The following is a 21,516-nucleotide window of genomic DNA, read 5'->3' as shown; positions in this document are numbered from 1 at the left end:
AGCAAATGGCATCTTCGAAGGAGAGTTTAAGATCTGATGTTCGAGGAAAAATGTTGTCAATTGCTATTGCGTCATTGGTTCGTATCGTCCACTGATATCTCCGTCTCTTTGGACACCTTTGAGACTTGGAGGATGGTTATTAATCTTGAGACATAAGGAAAGTCTTTCTTGCTTACCGCGTTCATTCTTTTGCCAATATCCCTACGATTCCTTTCCTTGGTGAATATACCCCTTTGGCCACTGCCATGCCTCAGAACATTCGTTCAGGGTAAGCTCCAATGTCGTCGGACCAGTCCGGTCTTGGGAATGCTGTTCCGCAGCAACGGATGTATTCGGTCCGCGAGACTGTCATGGCATGCCATATGCCTTGTACTGGTCCTGGGCTGGGTGACACACGTGTGTTGCATGGTAGATGAGACGCGGAAAGCCCTTCTGTAAGTAGTTCCTCGGATATTGGATTTCTAGTAAGCAGATCCCTAATATATCCAGCCGCGAAACCCAGGACATCTTCTACCATGGCTTCGACAACTACATGAAACACGCGTTCCCGGAGGATGAGCTCAAACCGGTTTCTTGCGCACCGTTGACGCGCGATCGTGAGAATCCGGCCCATATCGAGGTGAATGACGTCCTGGGGAACTATTCTTTGACCCTAGTGGACAGTCTGTCGACGCTGGCGATCCTTGCGTCTTCGCCGCAAGGGAAGGGCCGGAATCCGCTGAAGGACTTTCAGAACGGAATCAAGCTGCTTGTCGAGTATTATGGAGACGGGACGGACACAGCATCAGGGGAAGGGATCCGTGCTAGAGGATTCGACCTCGATAGCAAAGTCCAGGTGTTCGAAACGGTCATTCGTGGAGTTGGCGGGCTGCTCAGCGCGCATCTGTTCGCGATAGGCGAGTTGCCAATTACCGGCTATGAGCCAAAATGGCAGGTTCAAGATGGAGAGCGAGGGATACGGTGGTCCAATGGCCTATTATACAATGGACAATTGCTTCGATTAGCACACGACCTCGGACGGCGACTGCTCCCTGCATTCTATACACCGACCGGATTGCCTTATCCCAGAGTGAACCTGCGACATGGCGTTCCTTTCTATGCGAACTCGCCCTTGAATGCGGGCACCGAAGAGGGACAGTGCCTAAAGGCTGCGCAAGCAGGCGCAGAAATCACGGAAACTTGCAGCGCCGGCGCTGGAAGTTTGGTCATGGAATTTACTACTCTAAGCAGACTCACCGGCGATGACCGCTTCGAACTCGCAGCCAAGGAAGCGTTCTGGGCGGTATGGAAACGGCGCAGCTCAATCGGTCTCATCGCGTCCGGTATTGACGCAGAGACTGGTCAATGGGTTGCTCCATACACGGGCATCGGAGCGGGAATTGACAGTTTCTTCGAATATGCCTTCAAGTCGTACATTTTCTTGTCTGGCATGCCATACAATAGCTCGATGGCCGAGACGCAAGCACCGGAATCTTTTCTGGGTGCATGGCGCGATGCTTTCCAAAGCATTCGTCGTCACATATACCGCGATGCGCTATGGCAGCATCCACATTATATCCAGGCGGATTTATATACAGGAGCATTGCGTGCGTTTTGGATAGACAGCTTGAGCGCTTATTTTCCCGGCTTATTAGCGCTGTCGGGAGAGGTGGAAGAGGCCATCGAAGCACATCTACTATATACGGCGTTGTGGACGCGATATTCCGCGCTTCCGGAGCGGTGGTCCACCGCCAATGGAAATATCGAGGCTGGTTTACGGTGGTGGGGCGGTCGTCCGGAGTTCATCGAATCGACATGGTACATCTACCGCGCAACCAAGGACCCGTGGTACCTCCATGTTGGGGAGATGGTTCTCCGCGATATCAAGCGGCGTTGTTGGACGAAGTGCGGGTGGGCAGGCCTTCAGGATGTCCGCACTGGCGAATTGAGCGATCGGATGGAGAGTTTCTTCCTTGGCGAGACGGCCAAATATCTATTCCTCCTGTTCGACGAGGATCATCCGTTGAATACATGGGACTCATCGTTCATATTCACAACGGAAGGACATCCGCTGATCCTTCCGAAATCTCTTCGAAAGGAGGGAGAGCCGCGTGAAGTCCGCCACTGGGACGAAGAGCAACCGGACCTTGAAACACACACATGTCCTTTGCCGCCTACACCGCTTCCATTTTCTATATCGTCCACCGCCGCGAGAGGAGACGTATTTCACGCTGCTCATTTAGCTCGACTGCATCTGATGCCGACCGTTGAGCAACTGGATTCACCATTGATCGAGTTCAGCGCCGATCATCCAAGCATCACCGTCTCTGACATCCGATCCCCTTCCAACTACACCTATTACCCCTGGACACTTCCTCTGGAATACATCCCACACAACGCGACCTCCGCGGTCATGTACTTCCGCCCGACATTCGATCTATCCTTCCCAAACCTACCCAATACCTTCAGCGAACTCGGTGCCATCTCGCGAGTCAATGAAGGAATCGTCGTCAACTCCATGAGCGGCATTCGATTTGCAATGGTCCGCGAATCGAAGTCGGGGCCAGGTCCCGACTCTGATGAATACTTCTTCCGCATCTACGCCGTGTCGAACATCGCGCTCGGTCGCGACGAGAAAGTATTCGTCCAGCGCAGCATGGTCTCCAACTTCAACCCCCTGGACCCCTACTTCACGCGCATCCGCGACCTCTACAGCACCGACCTAATCCTCGACGTCGCCGACCGATCCTATCCCGACGCATCCCACCCCTCCGACTCCGCCCCCGACCATCTCCTCAACATCGACCTCGACCTCGACCTCGACCTCCACAACATCGAACTCGTCTCCCCCCCCGACTCCCTCCCCTCCGGCTCCCTCTTTTCCTCCCTCCTCCACTCCCTCCACTCCATTCTCGCGAACTCTAACCCCTCTTCTCTCCCCTACCCCTCCTCCCCACCCAACCGCCTCTCCCTCACCGCCGCCCTCCCCACCGGCCCTGGCGCCGCTCCCCTCCCCGACGTCCCCGACGCCGACCCCTCCACTGACTCCCCTCTCCCCTGGCGCCACCTCTGCTTCCTTGACGGCGACGGCTGCTCCACGCGCATGCCGCTCGACCGGACGCGCGACTGCCAGGTCGTCGTGCTGCGCCGCGGTGGCTGCTCGTTCAGCGAGAAGTTGCAGAACATCCCCGCGACGGTGCCGACCGCGGAGTCCGTGCAGCTGGTCGTCGTGGTGTCATATCCGGAGCACGAGGAGGTGCCGTCGGACGCGGATGCGGGTGGCGGGCTTGCCGAGAAGCAGAAGAGGAAGGCAGGAAAGCGGAGAAAATTGGCGGAGGAAATGCCGTTGGTAATGCCGTTGTTGGAGCAGCTGCAGTTGACGCCGGGAGGGTTGGCGCGGCCGCATCCGATTCCGTTGGTGATGGTGAGTGGGGGGGAGGCGACGTGGGAGATGTTACGGAGATCGAAAGGGGTGGGGGTGCGGCGACGGTGGCATTTTGAGAGTCAGGGGTTGCGGATTGGGAATCTGGTGGTGCTTTGAACAACGGCGTGCGGGGCGGTGAATAAATAATCCGCCACGTTAAAGCGATAGATTGGTTAGTGCAGATGTGTATAAGTTAGGGCAGGTCATTTCTGTTAATTAAGCCTTCTGAAGAAGTACGACGCGGAATCTACGGAGCGATTCTAGGCGATTTTATATTGTTTCGAAATTCCAATTTGGACGCCATATTTGTCAATAGTATATACATTCGCAAGGCTTACACAACGCCTATCTACGATCCCAAAGACGTTTTTATCTATGATCTTTTCACGAGCATCCAAACAGCCACCTCACGCCCGTGGTCGATCTAGCGTGCATATTATTGTCGGTGAATACAATAAATCCCCACCATCTACGATGATGCGAAACCGATCGACAATATACTACACCGGCGACGACGCCGCACCACTATGTTCTACAGATTACCCCCACCTCAACTAACCCCTCGTCCCCCTCTCCTTTGCCGCCGTCATCCCCAACCCACTCGGCGTCGCCGCCCCGTTCGCCCCACCCGGCGTCCCGGGCCCAGGTGTACCCACCCGACTCGGCACGGCGGACCGATTATGCTCCATGTGCGCCTTGACGAGGTGGCCGGCGGCGAGGGCGGCGTTGAGGGAGAGCTCGCCGGCGAGGACGCCGGCGGCGACGATGCGGGCGAGCTGGCGGGCGTTGTCGCCGGGGGAGGTGAGGTGGGCGCCGCGCACGCCAAGGAGGTCGAGCATAGCGCCTTGGGGCTCGAGGATGGTGCCGCCGCCGATGGTGCCGACTTCGATGGAGGGCATGGAGACGGAAATTTGGAGGTTGCCGTTGTTACTGGGGGGTGTTAGTTGTGGTGTTGAGAGATGGGGGGAAGTGGCTAGGGGGATAAACTTACTTTCGCATGACGGTGATGCAGTTGCTCGATTCCACATTCTGCGCCGGATCCTGCCCCGTCGCCAAAAAGATCGCAGTCACTATATTCGCAGCGTGCGCGTTAAACCCGCCTATGCTCCCCGCCATGGCGCTGCCGATGTAGTTCTTCGCAATGTTCATCTCTACGAGCGCCTCGACCGTAGTCTTCAGCACGCTCTTCACCACGTCGCCTGGGATGATCGCCTCGGCCACCACGCTCTTCCCGCGCCCATCGATCCAGTTGATCGCCGCGGGCTTCTTGTCTGTGCAGTAGTTCGCGCTAAGCGTCACGATCTCCATGTTGTCGAAGCCCGCTTGCTTCTGCATGACCGCGAGCGCGTGCTCGACGCCCTTGGAGATCATGTTCATCCCCATTGCGTCGCCTGTCGTCGTCTTGAAGCGGATGTACAGGTACGTGCCGGCCATCGCGGTCTTCAGCTGGTTGAGCCGCGCGAATCGGCTCGTGCTGTTGAACGCCGCCTTCATGACCTTCTGGCCGTCCTCCGAGTCGAGCCAGAGCTTCGCTTGCCCGGCCTGGGTGAGCGTCGGGAACGTCACGCAGGGTCCGCGCGTCATGCCGTCGCCGGTGAGAACGGTGGTGGCGCCGCCGGATGCGTTGATGGCTTTGCAGCCACGGGACGCGCTCGCGACGAGGACGCCTTCGGTGGTCGCCATTGGGAGGAAGTAGTTTTGACCGTCGATGAGGAGAGGGCCCGCGACGCCGACGGGGAGTGGCATGTATCCAATGACGTTCTCGCAGCACGCGCCGTGGACGCGGTCATAGTCGTATCGTTCGTACGGGAGGAGTGATGACTCGAGCAGGGAGGACGTGTCTCGAGTAGCGTGGGTGCGACTGACGAGAGCTCGACGGATCTTGACCGCACGGGTCTTATCGCCAAGCGTCTTCTCCAACGCATACCCAGGAATCTTGCCTCGCACTGAAAGCTCGATCAATTCTTCATCCGACACCAACGGAGCCTGCTTTTCTTTGACAAGGCGTTCAGCTTCCTGCAACGTTCTGTCACCGCGCGGCTGTGGTACCACGGGAACTTGCGTGGCCACTGCACGCGCTAGTTCGGTCGCATGCGCCTGCTGCTCCTGTGCCGCCTGCTGAGAAGCTGATGCGCGTGCCTCGCCGGGAATCTGCTCCTCTCCGCCCGGTTCGGTCATCATCTCACGTTCTTCCGGTGGCGGGTGTTGGATTGCGGGCTCCTTGATGCTCCATCGCGCGGCGTTGAACAGGTAACCATTGAACGCAAGACTCAGTGCTAGCGCAACGATAATCCATTTCGACAGGACGGGGTCTTCTAGGCTGCCGAGGATGCTGTTCACAACTGCCCCGCCGACGCCCATGCCACCGAGAAGTTGATCGTTACGGTCGCCGTCGACACTGGTTTTGGCCCCTGCGACGCTGTTGGAGGGAGGGATGGCGTAGTGTACCGAAGGATACTCAAGCTCGTATTTGATAGGCGGGAAGATGGTGACGCGAGTCGTTTCCCGGTGAGTTTTAGCGGATTCAGCAATGGTTTCTAAACCTGCCCCGGCAACCTTGAAAACGTCCATCTCGGCCTTACCGCCCATACCAGCGAGGCTGAACGTGGACGATGGCGACCGCGACAGGAAGCTGTGCGACGATCGGAATGGAATGGTTGCCAGATTGAGGAGGTTGATCAGGATGAAGCCACCAACCATGAGGACCTTGAACTTCGGAATCGAGGAGTCGCGCACCCGTTGCCCAAACACCGTATAGTAGTGTGGCCCCGTCCTGCTGCCTTTCTTCGCTTCAGAAGGGTCGGTGGCAGGCCAGTCTTCACTGCGGGCAGTTAATTCCGCAACGGTGCGACTGACGCCATCATCTTCAAGGGCCTTCCGTAAATCCACGTGGCGCTTGATGCGGTTGATTTCGAGCTTGATGCTGAGGATGCTGGTATAGAAAGTGAATAGAAGAATGCAGTCGAAGAAGAGAATCCACGCTGCCAGGAAGCAGAAGGGACGAAGTCCGCCTTGTACGCCGGAAGCAGCGCCGGCCGCCAAGATGATGATCTCGATCGCGTAGTCTCGGACAATATCGGCACCCTTTTCGTTGACGGCTGTCTGCACAGCGTCTTGAATAGTCAACAGGTTTGCGCCTTCGGACCGGGCATCTTTCATAGTCTTTCCGTCGCGAGCGTGAGTCTCTGCACGTCGTCTTGCGTCAAGTGCGGCGCTCATAACCGCCTTGGTTAACATGATAGGCTTTTCAAAGCCAATCGTAACTACAAGGAACGGTAGGCCTTCAGACAAGAGAACCATGTTTAGAGGAATGCCCAGCTTCGTAGTGATGACGAGGCCAAATAGGAAAGCGAAGCTGGATGAGAATAGGACCGTGGTGGCTAGCCAAAAGTTTGAACCGAGTCGTCGCATGCTAAGGAAGAGAGAGACGAATGTCGCGTGCATCGAGAGATATCCGAGAACCATGATGATAATGTCCAGGGTTTCTGCGTTCTTTGGATTGTTAGTCTATGGTTCAGTGCTTGTGAGCTGTTAAAGCCTACCTTTAAGAGGTCAAGGAACGTAGTCCAAGCATTCTTTGCCCATCTCCGAAGGCTGGTTCTTCCTCCAGTTCGAGCCGCTTGCATGATCCACATCTTCGTTTCTGCGGCACAGCCGTGGGTTTCTTCTTCGGTGGGTTCTTGCTCATCAGCTGGTATCTCTTGCACGGAAGCCAGGAATTGGGAGGCCTCGAGGTATGACAAATAGAATGCAAGCGTAGAATCATAAGATAACGGAGACAATGGATTTGTCGAGGACGGAAGTGATGTCGCGGAAGAATTCGAAGGGATAGGTACGTGTGCGTGTAACGGAGCGGTTCGAGGAGCGGCAGGAGTTGAATCCGGGAAGACGAGAGTGAGAAGGGCAAGATTATGGGAAGACTGTTCATTCCCAGGTTAGCCCCATGTGCCACAAATGGATGTCGGAAGTTGCAGCTCACCCTGCCAAGGTCCTTGGAAGAATTGTTGTCTTCGCTTGCCCATTTCCAGCCAGTCTCCGGGCTGAGAGTTAACTGCTTGCTCCCGGCAGACAACGATCCGAAGTCAACTTTTCCGCTCCCTGATCGTAGCCCCAATTCTTTAAATAGACTCTCCTCCAGCAGCGTAATGTATGTTGTACTTGCGAGGAGGGAGGCGAAGACGATGGTATGGATCGGGTGGGTGTATGCCTTCTTTGAGACGGATAAGAGGACGGAGGTGACCTGTTGGTTGAGCCAGCCAGGCTGACTTCTAGGCGCGTTTGGGGAATCATCGCGAAATCGCGCCGGGAGAAAGCGTGAGCCGATCATGGTGGCGGTAGGATGTCGGAGATGGACGGATTCCGTGGACGACGGTCGTATACCGAAATGCGAAGTCAAGGAGACGGTGCGTCCAGCTGTGAAATGGGATCGTCAATACCTGTACACCTTGATAAAGGATCTAGAACCAATACATACCTTAGATCTTCCAACCGGCAGATGTTGAATCCGAATTCGGCTGGGAACTAGGAAGGCGAAATAAAGTTGGAAACTTCCAACAGCAGAGAAGTACCACCTAAAATCCAGCAATTGAAGCAGAATCCAAGCAGAAATTCTCTCCTCGCCCCAACAATGGCCGTATTAACAGGAATACTTCACGAAAAACAGCAATCAGGGGGGACAGATTAAAAGATCGAAGGGAGGAGGATCTGATTAGGATTTTAGTGAGGAGTGGGAGGTGGATTGCATTTGGACCACAAATTTCCTTTGTCACCGCCGTTCTGTACTTCAGGCGGTTCGGTCTAAGAAAACAAAGCTGGCTCTAGCCAATGAGTTTGCAGTAAATTGGTTAGATATGACGCTAACAATTATGAACCAAACTCTATCCTAATTTAATGTGTATCATACAATAGTAAGCAATGCCAATATTGTTTACATTGCTTAGATTCCACCAGAGCGGCTTAGTGCATAGTAAAATTGGATGAAAGGAGTGCTGGCGTTCCTAAGTTCCAGACTCCCAATTCCCATCCATTGCTCAGCCACCATCTCGTCGTACGACTTGAACGAAGATCGAGTCGATTTTTTGGAATCGCTGCCGTACATAGTACAAGCTCTATATGTAAAAGCCCCATTCTGTCGGTGTTTGTATCATGTTGAACTCATCGCCTGCTCTTTGATCAACATGGTGAGAACTCACTAAGAGGAGTGTGTGGAGACAAGCCGATCACCTCAACAAATCTCCCATTCCAAGTCAACAATGTCGTTTCCTTAATTCCTTTATTATAGTCATGGCGATCATCTACGAATTTCTAGAATTGAGTCTCATTCAGATTGATGCGTATCGTCATAGATGCAAAAATTGGCGCCAGTTACACCATGCAGGTCCATGATACACAGCATTAGGGACCGTTGGTGATGACGATCGTCAGCGAACCATGACGTCGGCTGCCCAGCTGCTGTACGATGGGATATCCGTACCTGTAGTTGGAACTGAACACCAGTTGATAGTCTGCAATCGCCTGTGGTCTCGGTCTACAACTTCAATGTGGCAAGCTACATAATAATTAACCCTTGAGGAAGGGAAAATATAATCTGACTTCCCTATGAAACCCAATCGCGTCCACATACACTCCGTTCAGCCAATATCTCGCTCTCCTGGAGCACCGGACGGCGGTAGAAGTCTGTATAATCTTGGCATATACCACTAACATACTCGAGGCACGACGACACTTATTTACAGAATCAATATCGATCCACCGGCCATTCAAACTGATGGCGGATTCTAATACCACGAGAGAAGTTGAGAACAGGGCTCCTCAGAATGGGCCCGCAGGTCAGGACGGAATCGCTCGCATAGTCGAGCGTAACGGTGAGAGGCTGGAGCTCCACGACTGGTATGGCCCAGATGATCCGGATAATCCGTTCAACTTCAAGAAAAGCTATAAATGGATCCTCACGATAACCGTGTGCTTCGTCTCGATTCTCACCGGTATATGATGGAACCCCCCTGGGCCAAACCCCCTGAAACCATGCTAACATCGTCCAGGCTTGCCCGCCGGGTCCTACGGCGCCGGTAACGACTACATGGAATCGAAATTCCACATCCAAAACCAACCCTTCCCCAACCTCTACTGGGCAACCTGCACCTGGAACATCGGCGCGTCGGTTCTCCCCCTCCTCTTCGTCCCGCTGACCGAGCACTCCGGCCGCATGCCGGGCTACTTCATCGCGTATTTCGTATTCGAGGTCTTCCTGTTCGGCAGCGCGTTCGCAAACAACTTCGCGACGTTGGTAGTGACGAGGTTCTTCGGCGGCGGGGGCTCGTCGGTGGCGATCTTGCTGGTGAGCGGGTCGATTGCCGATGTGTGGCAAACGGACGGGGAGCGGAGCCTACCGATGTCGTTGTTTGGGTTTACGAGCGTAATTGGGATTGCGCTGGGGCCGTTTATCGGGTCGGCGATTGTGCAGATCAAGCGGAACGATCCGTGGCGATGGTGAGAGGTGGGTCGTGACCGGTGCCGTGAACCCGTTTGACGAGGATATAGGATCTTCTACGTGCAAATCATCTACAACGCGGGGTTTATCCCAATCTTTTGGTTTATCCTACGGGAGACGCGGGGGGACGCCGTCTTGACGCGTCGGGCCAAGAAGCTTCGAAAGGAGAATCCGGGCCGGCGAATCTACGCTCAAGCCGAACTGGACCGCACTGGTGTCTGGGAATTGATCAAGATCTCCTTCAAACGCCCGGTTCGGATGTTATTCACCGAGCCCGTCGTCCTATTCTTCTCCCTCTGGCTCGGTGCGTCCAAATTCCCCACCACCCCACCATATCGTCTAACTCGTCCAGCCTTCGCCTGGGGCATCCTCTACCTCTACTTCAGCAGCATCGTCCAAACATTCTCCACCAGCTACGGCTTCGGCATCATGTCCACCGGCCTCATCCAACTCGCCATCTCCGTCGGCGGCCTCATCGGCCTCCTCTTCAACCCCATCCAAGACTGGATCTACCTCCACTCCGGCCGCTGGAACAAGGCCAACCCGGGCGTCCCCAAACCCGAAGCCCGCCTCTACACCTCCATCATCGGTTCGTCCCTCTTCACCGGCGGCCTTTTTTGGTACGGCTGGACCTGCCGCCGCGAGGTCCACTGGATGGTCCCCACCGCCGCCATCGCATGCACCGGCGTCGGCATCTTCAGCATCTTCCTGACCGTCACGAACTACCTCACTGACTCGTACGAGCGGTACGCCGCATCCGCCATATCGGCCGCGGGGCTCGCGCGGAATGGGTTCGCCGCCTTCCTACCGTTCGCGAGCTTTCGGTTGTTCGACACGCTGGGGTTCGGCTGGGCGGGGAGCTTGTTGGGGTTCGTGGGGCTAGCGTTGACGTTCGTGCCGGTGGTGTTGGTGTGGAAGGGGCCGCAGATTCGGGCGAGGAGTCCGTTTATGGCGGAGAGTACGTGGGGGAGGGATAAGGAGGCGAGGGCTGGTTTGGGTCATGGGGAAATGGAGGGTGGGAGTAGTGCTAGAGTTCCCAGTCAAGGATGAGTTATAAGAATATAGTCACAGAAACAGGAGTGTGAGGATATACGGATTGAAGAATTGAAGAATTGAAGAATTGATAGTTCTGAAGCCCCAGGGTGTTGAGAGCTCTATTAATTTCTTGTTCCCTTATATTCCCTTCCTCGGGCACATCTTCCCCTCTTTCAACTAAGGAAATCAACTATACACATACGACTCACTAATCAAAATCCATCCCGCTTCACGAGATTCATACAAAAAAGGCTAAAAATGCTCACGCCTCGCAAGTGCGGGAACGTTACAAAAACCGCCCGGTAGTGTAATAGCGGTTTTTGCCCTACAGACCATCGTTATCAGAAGCGGCCGAAGCATGATTCAAGTACTGTAACTTCGACTGGAGTCGAACCCGGGGCTTCCAACCGATGACTGACCACTATTACCAAGGAGACGGGCTCCCTCCATTCACAGCCATGGTGCCCGGATACTGATAAGTCGAACGGTTAAATATATATCACTACGACCGGAGAGCATGTCAACAAACAGTGAATGGCCATCATTTTTTCCACAGGATATACGCTGGTTTCACTCTCCTCCCCTACTGACTATTCTACTTGACCAATTCATTCCTTCTACTTAATCTACCTGACATGTCTTTCTACCACCTTTCACAACCATCCCGCTTCGCGAGACCGTCCTCCACCAGTGGACCAATGCCGCCCATATCCAACCCCGACGATGAGCTACCGAAGTGACCCGAAGTCCAATCTAGGCGCCCTCCTCTTGAGAGACTTGTAGCTATTCCTAGCGTCTCTTCAGTGACTCTTCGAGCTGCTTGACCTCAGTTTCCTCCTCGCTGATATTCCCACAGATTCGTCGCAATGTGTTGCATTGCAAATCCGCAAGACACTTCCAACGTTTTACGTTTTGTAACGGTGTTTGCGAAATCGCTCTCATTCGCGATCCCTCGGAATTCCTGAATACTGAAAGCGAGCGCCTCCAAGTGCACTGACCGTGCCGCCTTATATTCCTCCATCAGGTTTTGATATTCCTCTTGGCATAGAAGGCCGTAGACACTGATCGATTGCCGAACAATCCGCTAGACCATTCTCTAAGACCGCCACAACATTCTAAATATCTAAGATCAGTGCTGCAATCCTCCGATCATGTAGGGAATCCGCGGATAGGTTATGTGTTCTGGCATCCATTTGTCGTAAACATCCTTCATAAACTGCTACGCTGACCATTTCTCCTTACCAGCTTCTAGGATGCTAAACGCGTGGATCTAGGATCTGGTGGTAGTAATATCTTGTATATTTCCCGTTAAACATGGGGTAATAGATCCGCACGAAATCCTAGTTGTACAAGATAGGGAACGCAGGATCTACCGCTCAACCTCATTCTCCATTCCACGAAGTGGAAGAGCTCAATGACACTCGGCTGAGACGGTTATGCTTTGTGCGTTCTACCGATCCATGAAGTCAAGCGGAGCGGTAACAAATTTCACCTCAGACGTCAGGAACGGGAAGGAAAAATAGAGTATGTGCTATAAAATAGGATAGGTCGCCAACGAATGGCGAGAGATATCGAGCCGATTCTCTGTACATGCGTTGCGCTGGACTCCTACGGACCATAGTGTAGTAGCCTGGTTATGGCCGGAGGCTAGTAGAGGAGTCAAGCCATCCCAGCCCTCGCGGGGTTCCTGGCGGCGTGTGGTTGAAGGCGAATGCTCCTGCTGATAGAAAGAATAGTCCAGAAATGTTTGAATAGCCTTCTCTTCATCCCTTTCCTCTAGGGTCTTGCAGGCTGTCTTGAATATACGATCGTGGAAGAGTGCCCGGTTGGGATCCTATATCTCTTTACTCTCATCTACTACATCTAGCTCGACTCCTTCGAATACATGCCTTCAGTCTCGAGCAAATGTACATTCCCTGTGTCCCTATATAACGCACTCTTCACCTCTGTCTATTTCCGATCGCTAGCTATATTAAAGTCAACTTTGAAGAGCCGACTTCTAATCTCCTCGGGCGACGAGATGGCGACGACATCTTCCTTGCGAGTATTTGCTCCATGGTGCTTCTCGAAGAATTCCGGTGGCCAAGTTTCCTCCCTCGTCCAGAATTCGATGCCGTGCTGATAGTCGTGGTTGGGTCCTACCATCGGAATCCCGTCCGTTGTCATCAGTTTGGAGTCGAACCCCTTCATCCACAAAATCATTTGGTTCGTATGGGGATCTAGGTGCCTAATGCTAATGTTATAGGACGTGTTCCCCGGTCGTGGCGAGGATCTGACCGTGTTGTGCTTCAGCGGTCTCTCCCCTTCGAAACCGCGAGCGTGATGTAGCACGTTCTCCGATCAGCCATGTCCAAGTCACTTCTTGCAGCTTAATGACCGAAGGTATAGTTACCAATAAATTGCTGGGCCGTTCACTGGCGTTTTCGATAGGTCTTCCATGCGTATGCCGTATGATATATGTTTTTGATCGCATCCAGAAGCATACCCCAAAGCTTCAAAATCTCTCGATTGTTACCTTCTTTTACTCTCGCATTCCCTCTCTTGAGGTATGTCTTACCTTCTTTTAATTACGCAAGTCAATAATACATGTATGAATCTCCGTTTGCGTGGGCTAGAGGAGGGCGTCAAATTAAAAGGCAGAGGCCCATAAATTTTCCCACCCCAGGTACCGTCAACGATATCGATCGATGGTTGTCATAAACAACGCTGCCGCCAAATGCTTGGAGAGTATTTACAACTGTCCTACAATGGAGATATCAATATGATATTGCGGATTAGATAGGGCCTACGTACTGTTACTTCCGGATTGATGTTTACTTACAATGGACGATCACTAGATTTGGCAATTCTCCGCTGTTGCATATCCATACCCGACGGTTGGATGGCTGAGTCCTGCATGAAATGGCTGGGTACTCCGTACCTCTTGAACTAATTTTATCTGCCGTGGTTCATTACCGTTATGAATAATGAGTATGTACATTCAAGTTTCATTATCGCAGGGTCACACGGCCTCTTAAGCTCGAGCGTCTGTTTGTAGGGAGCGTTATAGACTTAGAGTAGTTCGGCTGTACGAAAACTGGTTTGCCCTGTATACGACTGCAGTTCCAATTTTCCCAGTGTCGCGATGCGCCTGCTCAACGCGTCCACCAAATCGGTCAAAGGATTTGTCGACTCCATCCTTCAATATACTGTCCTTTCCCACACTTGGGACACAGATGAAATCACATATCAAGACATCCTCGCGCCTGGAGGAACGGTGAATAAGGCCGGTTGGGCAAAGGTTCACGGTGTCTGCGAGAAAGCCAAAGAGCATGGATACGAATATATATGGATTGACACATGTTGCATCGATAAGAGTAGCAGCGCGGAGCTCTCCGAGGCCATCAATTCCATGTTAAAATGGTACCGATATGCTGAGGTGTGTTATGCTTATCTGAGCGACATGGTGCCCGCAAAGGGCGGGACCGTTCTCTCCAACGGCCGTTGGTTCACGAGAGGATGGACACTCCAAGAATTGATTGCACCGGAACGCATGGGGTTTTACAATGCGGACTGGAACTATATTGGCGAGAAGGAATCCTTCGCGGATCAGATTTCGACGATCACTGGGATACCCAAAACAATCCTCGTTGACGCATACAGCCTGTGGTCGACCAGCATCGCATGCCGGATGTCGTGGGCTGCTAAGCGGAAGACCACTCGTGTCGAAGATATGGCCTACTACCTCGTTGGGCTCTTCGGCGTGAACATGCCTCTCTTGTATGGAGAAGGGGAGAAGGCGTTCTTGCGACTCCAGGAAGAAATCATCAAGATCTCGGACGATCAATCGATTTTGGCGTGGGATCTGGACACCAACCCGTACCGTGTCTCCGTCCTCGCACAGACACCATTCGACTTTCTGAATTCCTCGAATATCATACCAATCCCTCGCAACCCTGATCATGGGCCGTTCACCATGACGCATATGGGGCTGAGCATCCGCCTTCCAATGTTTCCCACTGGTCCTGATTCTAGCGGAAAACATATCCAAACCGGCGTCCTCGAATGCCAGATTGAGAACAATTTTGCGAAACAAATCGGGATATATCTTCGAGAAACAGTCACCCCTGGTATATCCATATATGAGCGATGTGTATATCAGGGTTCTTATATTGGATCAGTGGATCCCAGACGAGTTGCCCAAGCTGAAGTCCGATCATTGTACATCGTGAGCCATTTCCGTTCCTTGTATAAACGGCCAACTGGCATATTCTGCCGTTTATCCTACCCATCCGACAGTTTCGAGGTTTCTTTCGCCAACGTCAAAGGCGTCAATTCCACGTGGGATCCGAAAACCTTGACGATGCGACTAGGGCGGACACCACTGGCGTTTACCCATGATATCGCCGCCGGATTTTTGTTGTCATTATGCCGGCCATACGCCCCCCATGTCGATGCGATCTTCATCGTGATTCTTTTCCCGCTCGGGTACCCTCCCATCCCCCAACTGAATGGCATCCAGATCTACAAGAAACCGGCGGACTGGCCCGTTCAACAATCGATCACGACATGTTCCGCCGATTTGTCTGCCGCTCCCAATAGAGAGTATGTCTCGGAACGGAGAGTCAGCGCCAAGTACGTGTATAAGCGGAATGAGAGCAAGGTCGATGCTATCAACGTCTACTTGAAATCCGAGCGCATATTGAACCAGCTCGTATATAAGCTAGATATAAATATAACCTAAGGGTGATTGGACCATATCGAATCCACAGTATGCTCGACCGAATCTAGGCCAATCGTTCGAAATTACTGTATCCAGAGCATTGGAAATACGATATTGGAGAGTGCCTCAGAACAGGCAAACCGAAAGCAAGGGAACAGTACCCGAATTAGACGCCATCTGTATCGATCCAGATTCCAGTCGCTGCTTTCGGGGCTCTATCATGGCTCATCTGTCGAAGAGTACTACCGCACATGATAGCGAAAATGAGAGGAAGATTCCATAAAGTCTGATAGTTGCGCGATAGATACCACCATGGGTACTGGGAGGGAGAATGTTGAAGATGAAGTCCAAGAGTAGTGATCCGGTCAAGCTCACTGTAGCATCCGATATACGTCATGATTTCGTGCCTTATTTGGTGCCTAGGATGGCTGATCTGGATCCTCTTTTCTGTCAACAACCAAACTTCCTCACTATCCATATCCATATTGCCTCTGGCCTCCAAACTCTCTATCTCCTACTCCCTCGAATAAAGACCACATTCTTGCCGTTATTCTCCAATGGACCCTGCGTAGGTCCCGACAATCAAGTGCAATTCTCGTATTCCCATCTTCCGGCTATTCGCTTTGTCGCTTTCAGATCTTAATAATAGTCCACGCGGGAGCAAGGATCCATTCTCATTTCACCCTCTCCACGTTGCCGTCTCTTGGCCGCATCCGCCTCGACATGGGGAGTGACATGCACCTCCACACCTAAAGGATTGGATATACTGCCCTGTACTCCCTTGCCTACCAATAGTGAGGGTAGTCAGGTTGCCATTGGATTATTTTAGGTCGACGGAGGAAAATCCAACCTCAATACTTCATGCATCTTTGACAGCACAACAAAGGGCTGCGCCCGGCATTGACCGTCTTTTCACGTCCCGAGTCTTGCCTTTCAGCCTCGTCATGGTGCATGCGTATTCCGGTAAGCGATCGATTATTTATTATTCTCGTCATAGCCATCTGCCGTAGTTTCCTGCTTCTTACTCTTACATCCTTCTTTCTATGTTTCCGTCCGCTTGGCCTGGTAACGCGATTCTGTGCCGTGGTTGGACATCCTAACGGACTCCGAATAATCGTCATATATTCACACTAGCGAAACATTCGCCTGAAGGAATCGAACTACAGAATCTTTGTTTTAGAATGACTTGGCGACGGCAAAACCGAATCCCTAGATTGAACGTTTCAGAAGTACCTCTTATCAAGTCACCTACCCCCAAATCTTGACCTACCTGTCGTGGAGGCCCTCTTGCACAACCTTAGGATACCTCCATCTTCCTCATTCCCCATCTATATCCTCTCCATTTGTCCATGGAAATTTCATCATGGCCCCTATCTCATCCGTCCCCCAAGAGGTGACGGAGCTGTTACTTCCTCGAGATGGCGAACCGAAGACGTTTGGAAACTGGCGCGATCAGACAGACCCTCAAGTATTCATTGTGGAGGGATGGAGCGAAGGCCTTATTGTTGGAGCATTGCTTATAATGGCAATCATCACGGTTGCCAACATGCGCAAGGGAGTTCTGTTGCACAAACTCATCCTGTTGGAGGTATGTCGTATTCACCTTCGAAACACGGCACTGACACATCCAGCTTCTCCTCGCCACGAGTCACGGAACGTTCTGCTTCATGTCGTTCGATGGATATGGCTGGTATCTATCCACGACCGCAGCAATGCTCTACACCTCGTACTTCCTCCACAACGTCATCGCTTGGATGAAAATTCGACCGTTCTTCACCGCCCCACATGCGTCCTTCTCTCCAAACGTTTCAAGGACAGTTCGCTGGACGTACCTGGTCTCCTTGTCTATTACTGCTCCGATCGTGGTCTTTCAGATTGCGAACAATTTCCGTTTCTTTAACAATATCTCCACCCTTTACTCACTAGTTCGACCGTATGAGACTCTAATGCGCGACCCCTGGTGGGTCTTCAGTTGTATGACTCTGTTCCATGTTATTCGAAAATGTTACTCGATGAATATTTTCCTTCTGGTTCAGAAGACGCCTCGGTTCGGAATTCTTCTCGCATCCATCATCATCTCCTTGATCTTCACGCTCATGGACATCATATCTTCAACCACGTCGCTTTCTTCGACGGACGGCATCAATCCATACTGGAAGTTATCTCTCGTCTTCAAGTGTCTCACAGACAACATCATGCTAGACGATTTCAAGTCCGTCCTTCAGCGCCTCGGTGCAATCCGTCTCGGCCAGTTCAAAAAGTCACCGATGGTCCGTAACAACCTGAACATGGAGCCCGATGCAAAAGCCGGCCTGGGTTCTATATCCGACCTCACTGAAACGGCCTACGAACACGACGACATCGTACCGGCTCATCGTTTTCTGTCTAATTCACAACGCTGGTTCAATCGCTCCCAATCCCGGAATCAGTCCCAATCCCGGAACCACTCCCGCGCCGATATCCGCACAGACTCCCGCACAGACTCCAAACCTAGCACCTCCTTCTCCGCCGAGTCGCACCGTGATACCCTACCCCTCTCCCGCGTCTCCATCTCCGGCCGCCCCCTTGGGGAAGGAGAAATGCTCGACCAGCACGGCCGCACGCGCCGCAAGCTCTCCTTCAGCGACGTTGCCGCCACCGCCAGCAAGCTAGGCGAGAAGCTCAAAGACATCCAGCTAGCCCACCTCCCGTTCCGAAAAAACTCGAAGCAAGAGCGCGAGGCGCGCGAGAATGCGAAGAAAAATCTACAGATCACAGTCGCGTATCCGGAGGTGTCGCGGGATTCGAGTCAACGGGAGGAGACGGGCGTTGTCGTGCAACAGGAGTGGGCGGTGGAGTCCGAGTCGATTGGGCCGATGGAGCAGGTGAGGAAGCCACTGCCAGTGGCACCGAGTAGCAATGCGCCGGGGGAGCACGTTGACTTCATCACTGCTCTAATGGAGCCCGAAGATCCGCCAGGGTCTACCAGACCAAGGCCCTACGGCAGCACTGAGCTCACGAGAGGACGGTGTTAATGGGGCGTCTACTCGCTTTCTCGGGATTTCAAACGGAGTCAACGGTCTGCGGAATTATATCGACGGACTCAGCATATTGTTATTTTTCTACGTCTTTCACTTTTTCAGTTTAGCGGATATCCCGGATCGAAACAGTTGAGCTCCGCTCACTTGACGGAATGCGTCTGGCGCAAAGGGCAGATATGTACAAAATATTCGGATGGATTGATATATACACTCATTGGAGTTCATATTATTTTTCGGTTTTGGGTTGGCGGTTTTCGGTCACATGGTCGTGTTGGAGTTGTATCCCGAATTGTTTCGGTCTCAGAGACCAGCAGCGGACGGGTCTTTTTGCTTTCTAAAGCAATGTCTAGGTTTACAGCGAGATACCATGGATCATTCGCTGGTTTCCTTTGGCTCGTCGGCTGGGACAGGATTCAATCTGCTCTTCCGGCGTTGGTCGGACCTGGCATACTCGGGGGGAATGACGAGTTGCATCACCATTGAGTCCAGCATTCCTTCGGGTCGCCTGTCAATTCTGGATTTTCCTTATGTTAGGCGGGATATAGGCACGAATCGCCGACGATTAATTGATACCATGGCGGAGGAGGAGCCAGCAGAGCGAATGCCATAGTCAACCACAGGTTACCGCAGTGAATAAATTCGCCGATTGGCTCAGCAGCATGTCTTCCCACAACCCGCAACTGTCTTTGCCGTCGAACAAAACAAGCCCAAATCCCCGTTTGACGCCATGTGTTTTGGTTGATGCAGGCATAATCCTACACCGCGATAGCATGGAGAACCAGCCCAACGCGGGATCTGCGGACGAATTGTAATGAGCGACCCAAGGTGTTCGCCTCACCCAGGTGGCCTTGCTTGTCCGGGGTTTTATGGAGGCTTGCGATTCACTCCATAGGCCCGAGTCTATGTCAATCAATTAAAAGCCATGGTTTCAGATGTTTCAACGCAAGTAAATGTCAAAATTTCGTTGATGGAGGCAGGATTGAGATGACGGATGTGGAACCTTCCTGCTCCCAGTCCAAGGCAATAAGGCAATAAGGCGGTCACGGCCAACCTCGGCAAAGGCATGAGAGATCCGTGAAACCTCCTTTCGGGCTCCCAGTTCCCCGGTCCACGGATGGCGGCACCAATGTGAGGAGGTTCTCGGTATATCTCGTCTATTATCCCGTTGTTACTTAAGAGACGCACCCGGGGCCCTGAAATGAGCGCAGTGCGAAGCTGCTTGTCCCCTCAATTCAGTCGTCATATACATCCAACGACCCAGGGAATTGGACGTGAAACACGAGGTATTGCCACGGACAGGAACAGATTGTGGCGAGAGAGGCGGATAGGGACCGAGCTTGTAGATCGCTGGGACCAAGACCCCAAACTCCTGAGAAAGAGCTTGGATAGACCGCATCTTAGTCACCGTACGTTTTGGGTACGATTGGAGACTTGGCATATATCCCGGAGTTGGATTGCAGGATCGAAAAAGCATATTCACGCGATTGCATATTGCCGGATTTCGCTATCTAGATCCTCGAATAGATCGGTTGCATTCTCAAAGATTAGATCCTTTCTCTCGCAGCCCGGTATCACATTTGCAGATCTCTCTGATCGACAGGTCAATCGAGGGGCAATTCAGATCGCACCACGTATAGGAATCCTTGCGGGGCAGTCGTTCGGTTCTCATATCTCCCCTGTGACGGCGAGCAGAATACAAGTTAGAAACATGTCGCAAGCCAAGGCGATGTACAAGGACGGGGCGGAGAAGCCAAAGAAGGCCCCTCCGGTTCCAAGGCCGAGCGCAAGGTAAGCAACCTATTCCCTGCCATGTCTCCAATCCGGGGTCCCCTAGCCTGTCACGACGATTCGTCTCATGGCCTATCCGCCTCCCACGACCTCAACCCCTCCTCCCCACCAAATCCCACTAACCCCCCCAGCGTCCTCCTCCTCTCCCCCGACAACCAAGTCCTCCTCCTCCGCCGCGTCCGCACCTCATCCTCCTTCCCCTCCGCCCACGTCTTCCCCGGCGGCAACGTCTCCGCCGCCCACGACGGCCTCGTCCCGGACCCCCTCCACCCTGACCGCCACCGCGACGGCCCCGCCTACCGCCTCGCCGCCATCCGCGAAACCTTCGAGGAGAGCGGCATTCTGCTCGCGCGCGATCCCACCGGCCGCCTAATCGAGGTGCCCGAGGCGGAGCGGGAGCAGGCGCGGAAAGACATCTACGCCGGGAAGGTGAAGTTTGTGGACTGGGTGCGCGCGAAGGGCGGGGAGCCGGATACGGAGGGGTTGGTGCCGTACACGCGATGGGTGACGCCCACCGGTGTGCCGAAGCGGTTCACGACGCAGATGTACCTGTATTTCCTGCCGGTGGCGACGGCGGGGGCGGGGGGGATCGGGCCGCTGGCGACGGAGAAGGACGTTGTGATCCCGACGCCAACGCACGATGGCGGGGTGGAGCACACGGCGGCGCGGTTCCTGGCGGCGGACAAATGGCTCGCGATGGCGGCGAGCGGAGAGATCATCGTGTTTCCGCCGCAGGTGTTTTTGCTGTTCCATGTGGCGCGGTTTCTGGCGGGGCGGGGCGCCGAAGAAGGGAGGCGGCGATTGGTGGAGTGGGTGGTGAGGGAGGGGGATTTGGGGGTGGCGTGGAAGGATAAGGTGATCAGCCCGGATCGGATGGGTGGGGTGGTGGCGAAGGATGGGAGGGCAGTGTTGTCGTTGGCGACGCCGGGGTTGGAGTTGAAAGGGAGTGAGAGGAAGGGGACGGCGGAGTGGGTGGTGTTCGTTGGGTTTAGTAAGGAGGGGCCGAGGAAGGTGGAGGTGAAGACGAAGGAGGAGGCGTTGAAGGAGATTAAGGGGGAGTTGAAGCTATGAGGATGAA

The 21,516-nt window shown here is 53.4% G+C and overlaps 6 protein-coding genes across 6 annotated transcripts; 5 read left to right on the top strand and 1 right to left on the bottom strand.

Annotated features, from left to right (window-relative positions):
- Positions 1 to 154: 154 nt before the first annotated feature.
- On the top strand, positions 155 to 3,725 carry P152DRAFT_82293 (uncharacterized protein). The gene is made up of 2 exons (XM_033683273.1): positions 155 to 434; positions 490 to 3,725. Exons 1-2 carry the CDS (start codon positions 307 to 309, stop codon positions 3,518 to 3,520), a joined length of 3,159 nt encoding a protein of 1,052 aa, XP_033532391.1. The 5' UTR covers positions 155 to 306; the 3' UTR covers positions 3,521 to 3,725.
- On the bottom strand, positions 3,631 to 8,097 carry P152DRAFT_460052 (3-hydroxy-3-methylglutaryl-coenzyme A reductase). Its single transcript, XM_033679813.1, has 5 exons — positions 7,878 to 8,097; positions 7,383 to 7,816; positions 6,946 to 7,323; positions 4,395 to 6,895; positions 3,631 to 4,333 (listed from the first exon to the last, which is right to left on the bottom strand). Exons 2-5 carry the CDS (start codon positions 7,728 to 7,730, stop codon positions 3,958 to 3,960), a joined length of 3,603 nt encoding a protein of 1,200 aa, XP_033532390.1. The 5' UTR covers positions 7,731 to 7,816; positions 7,878 to 8,097; the 3' UTR covers positions 3,631 to 3,957.
- Positions 8,098 to 8,884: 787 nt separating this feature from the next.
- On the top strand, positions 8,885 to 11,403 carry P152DRAFT_82287 (MFS general substrate transporter). Its single transcript, XM_033683272.1, has 4 exons — positions 8,885 to 9,387; positions 9,445 to 9,892; positions 9,944 to 10,197; positions 10,246 to 11,403. Exons 1-4 carry the CDS (start codon positions 9,171 to 9,173, stop codon positions 10,941 to 10,943), a joined length of 1,617 nt encoding a protein of 538 aa, XP_033532389.1. The 5' UTR covers positions 8,885 to 9,170; the 3' UTR covers positions 10,944 to 11,403.
- Positions 11,404 to 14,052: 2,649 nt separating this feature from the next.
- On the top strand, positions 14,053 to 14,919 carry P152DRAFT_368541 (HET-domain-containing protein; the record flags this gene model as incomplete). Its single annotated transcript, XM_033675463.1, has 1 exon — positions 14,053 to 14,919. A coding segment is annotated over one exon (867 nt), but the record flags the coding sequence as incomplete, so codon positions are not given.
- A 2,074-nt stretch (positions 14,920 to 16,993) lies between these two features.
- Positions 16,994 to 17,861, top strand: P152DRAFT_400269 (uncharacterized protein; the record flags this gene model as incomplete). Its single annotated transcript, XM_033676559.1, has 2 exons — positions 16,994 to 17,218; positions 17,262 to 17,861. Coding segments are annotated over 2 exons (825 nt in total), but the record flags the coding sequence as incomplete, so codon positions are not given.
- Positions 17,862 to 20,358: 2,497 nt separating this feature from the next.
- On the top strand, positions 20,359 to 21,509 carry P152DRAFT_475217 (uncharacterized protein; the record flags this gene model as incomplete). Its single annotated transcript, XM_033681399.1, has 2 exons — positions 20,359 to 20,438; positions 20,570 to 21,509. The coding sequence occupies 2 exons, from the start codon at positions 20,359 to 20,361 to the stop codon at positions 21,507 to 21,509; spliced, it is 1,020 nt and encodes a 339-aa protein (XP_033532386.1).
- Between the last annotated feature and the right edge of the window lie 7 nt (positions 21,510 to 21,516).

The sequence above is a fragment of the Eremomyces bilateralis genome, assembly GCF_010015585.1.
Source record: "Eremomyces bilateralis CBS 781.70 unplaced genomic scaffold P152scaffold_16, whole genome shotgun sequence".
Lineage (NCBI taxonomy): Eukaryota > Fungi > Ascomycota > Dothideomycetes > Eremomycetales > Eremomycetaceae > Eremomyces > Eremomyces bilateralis.
Note: the sequence above shows the minus strand (reverse complement) of the source record. Positions and strands in the feature narration are given on the sequence as shown.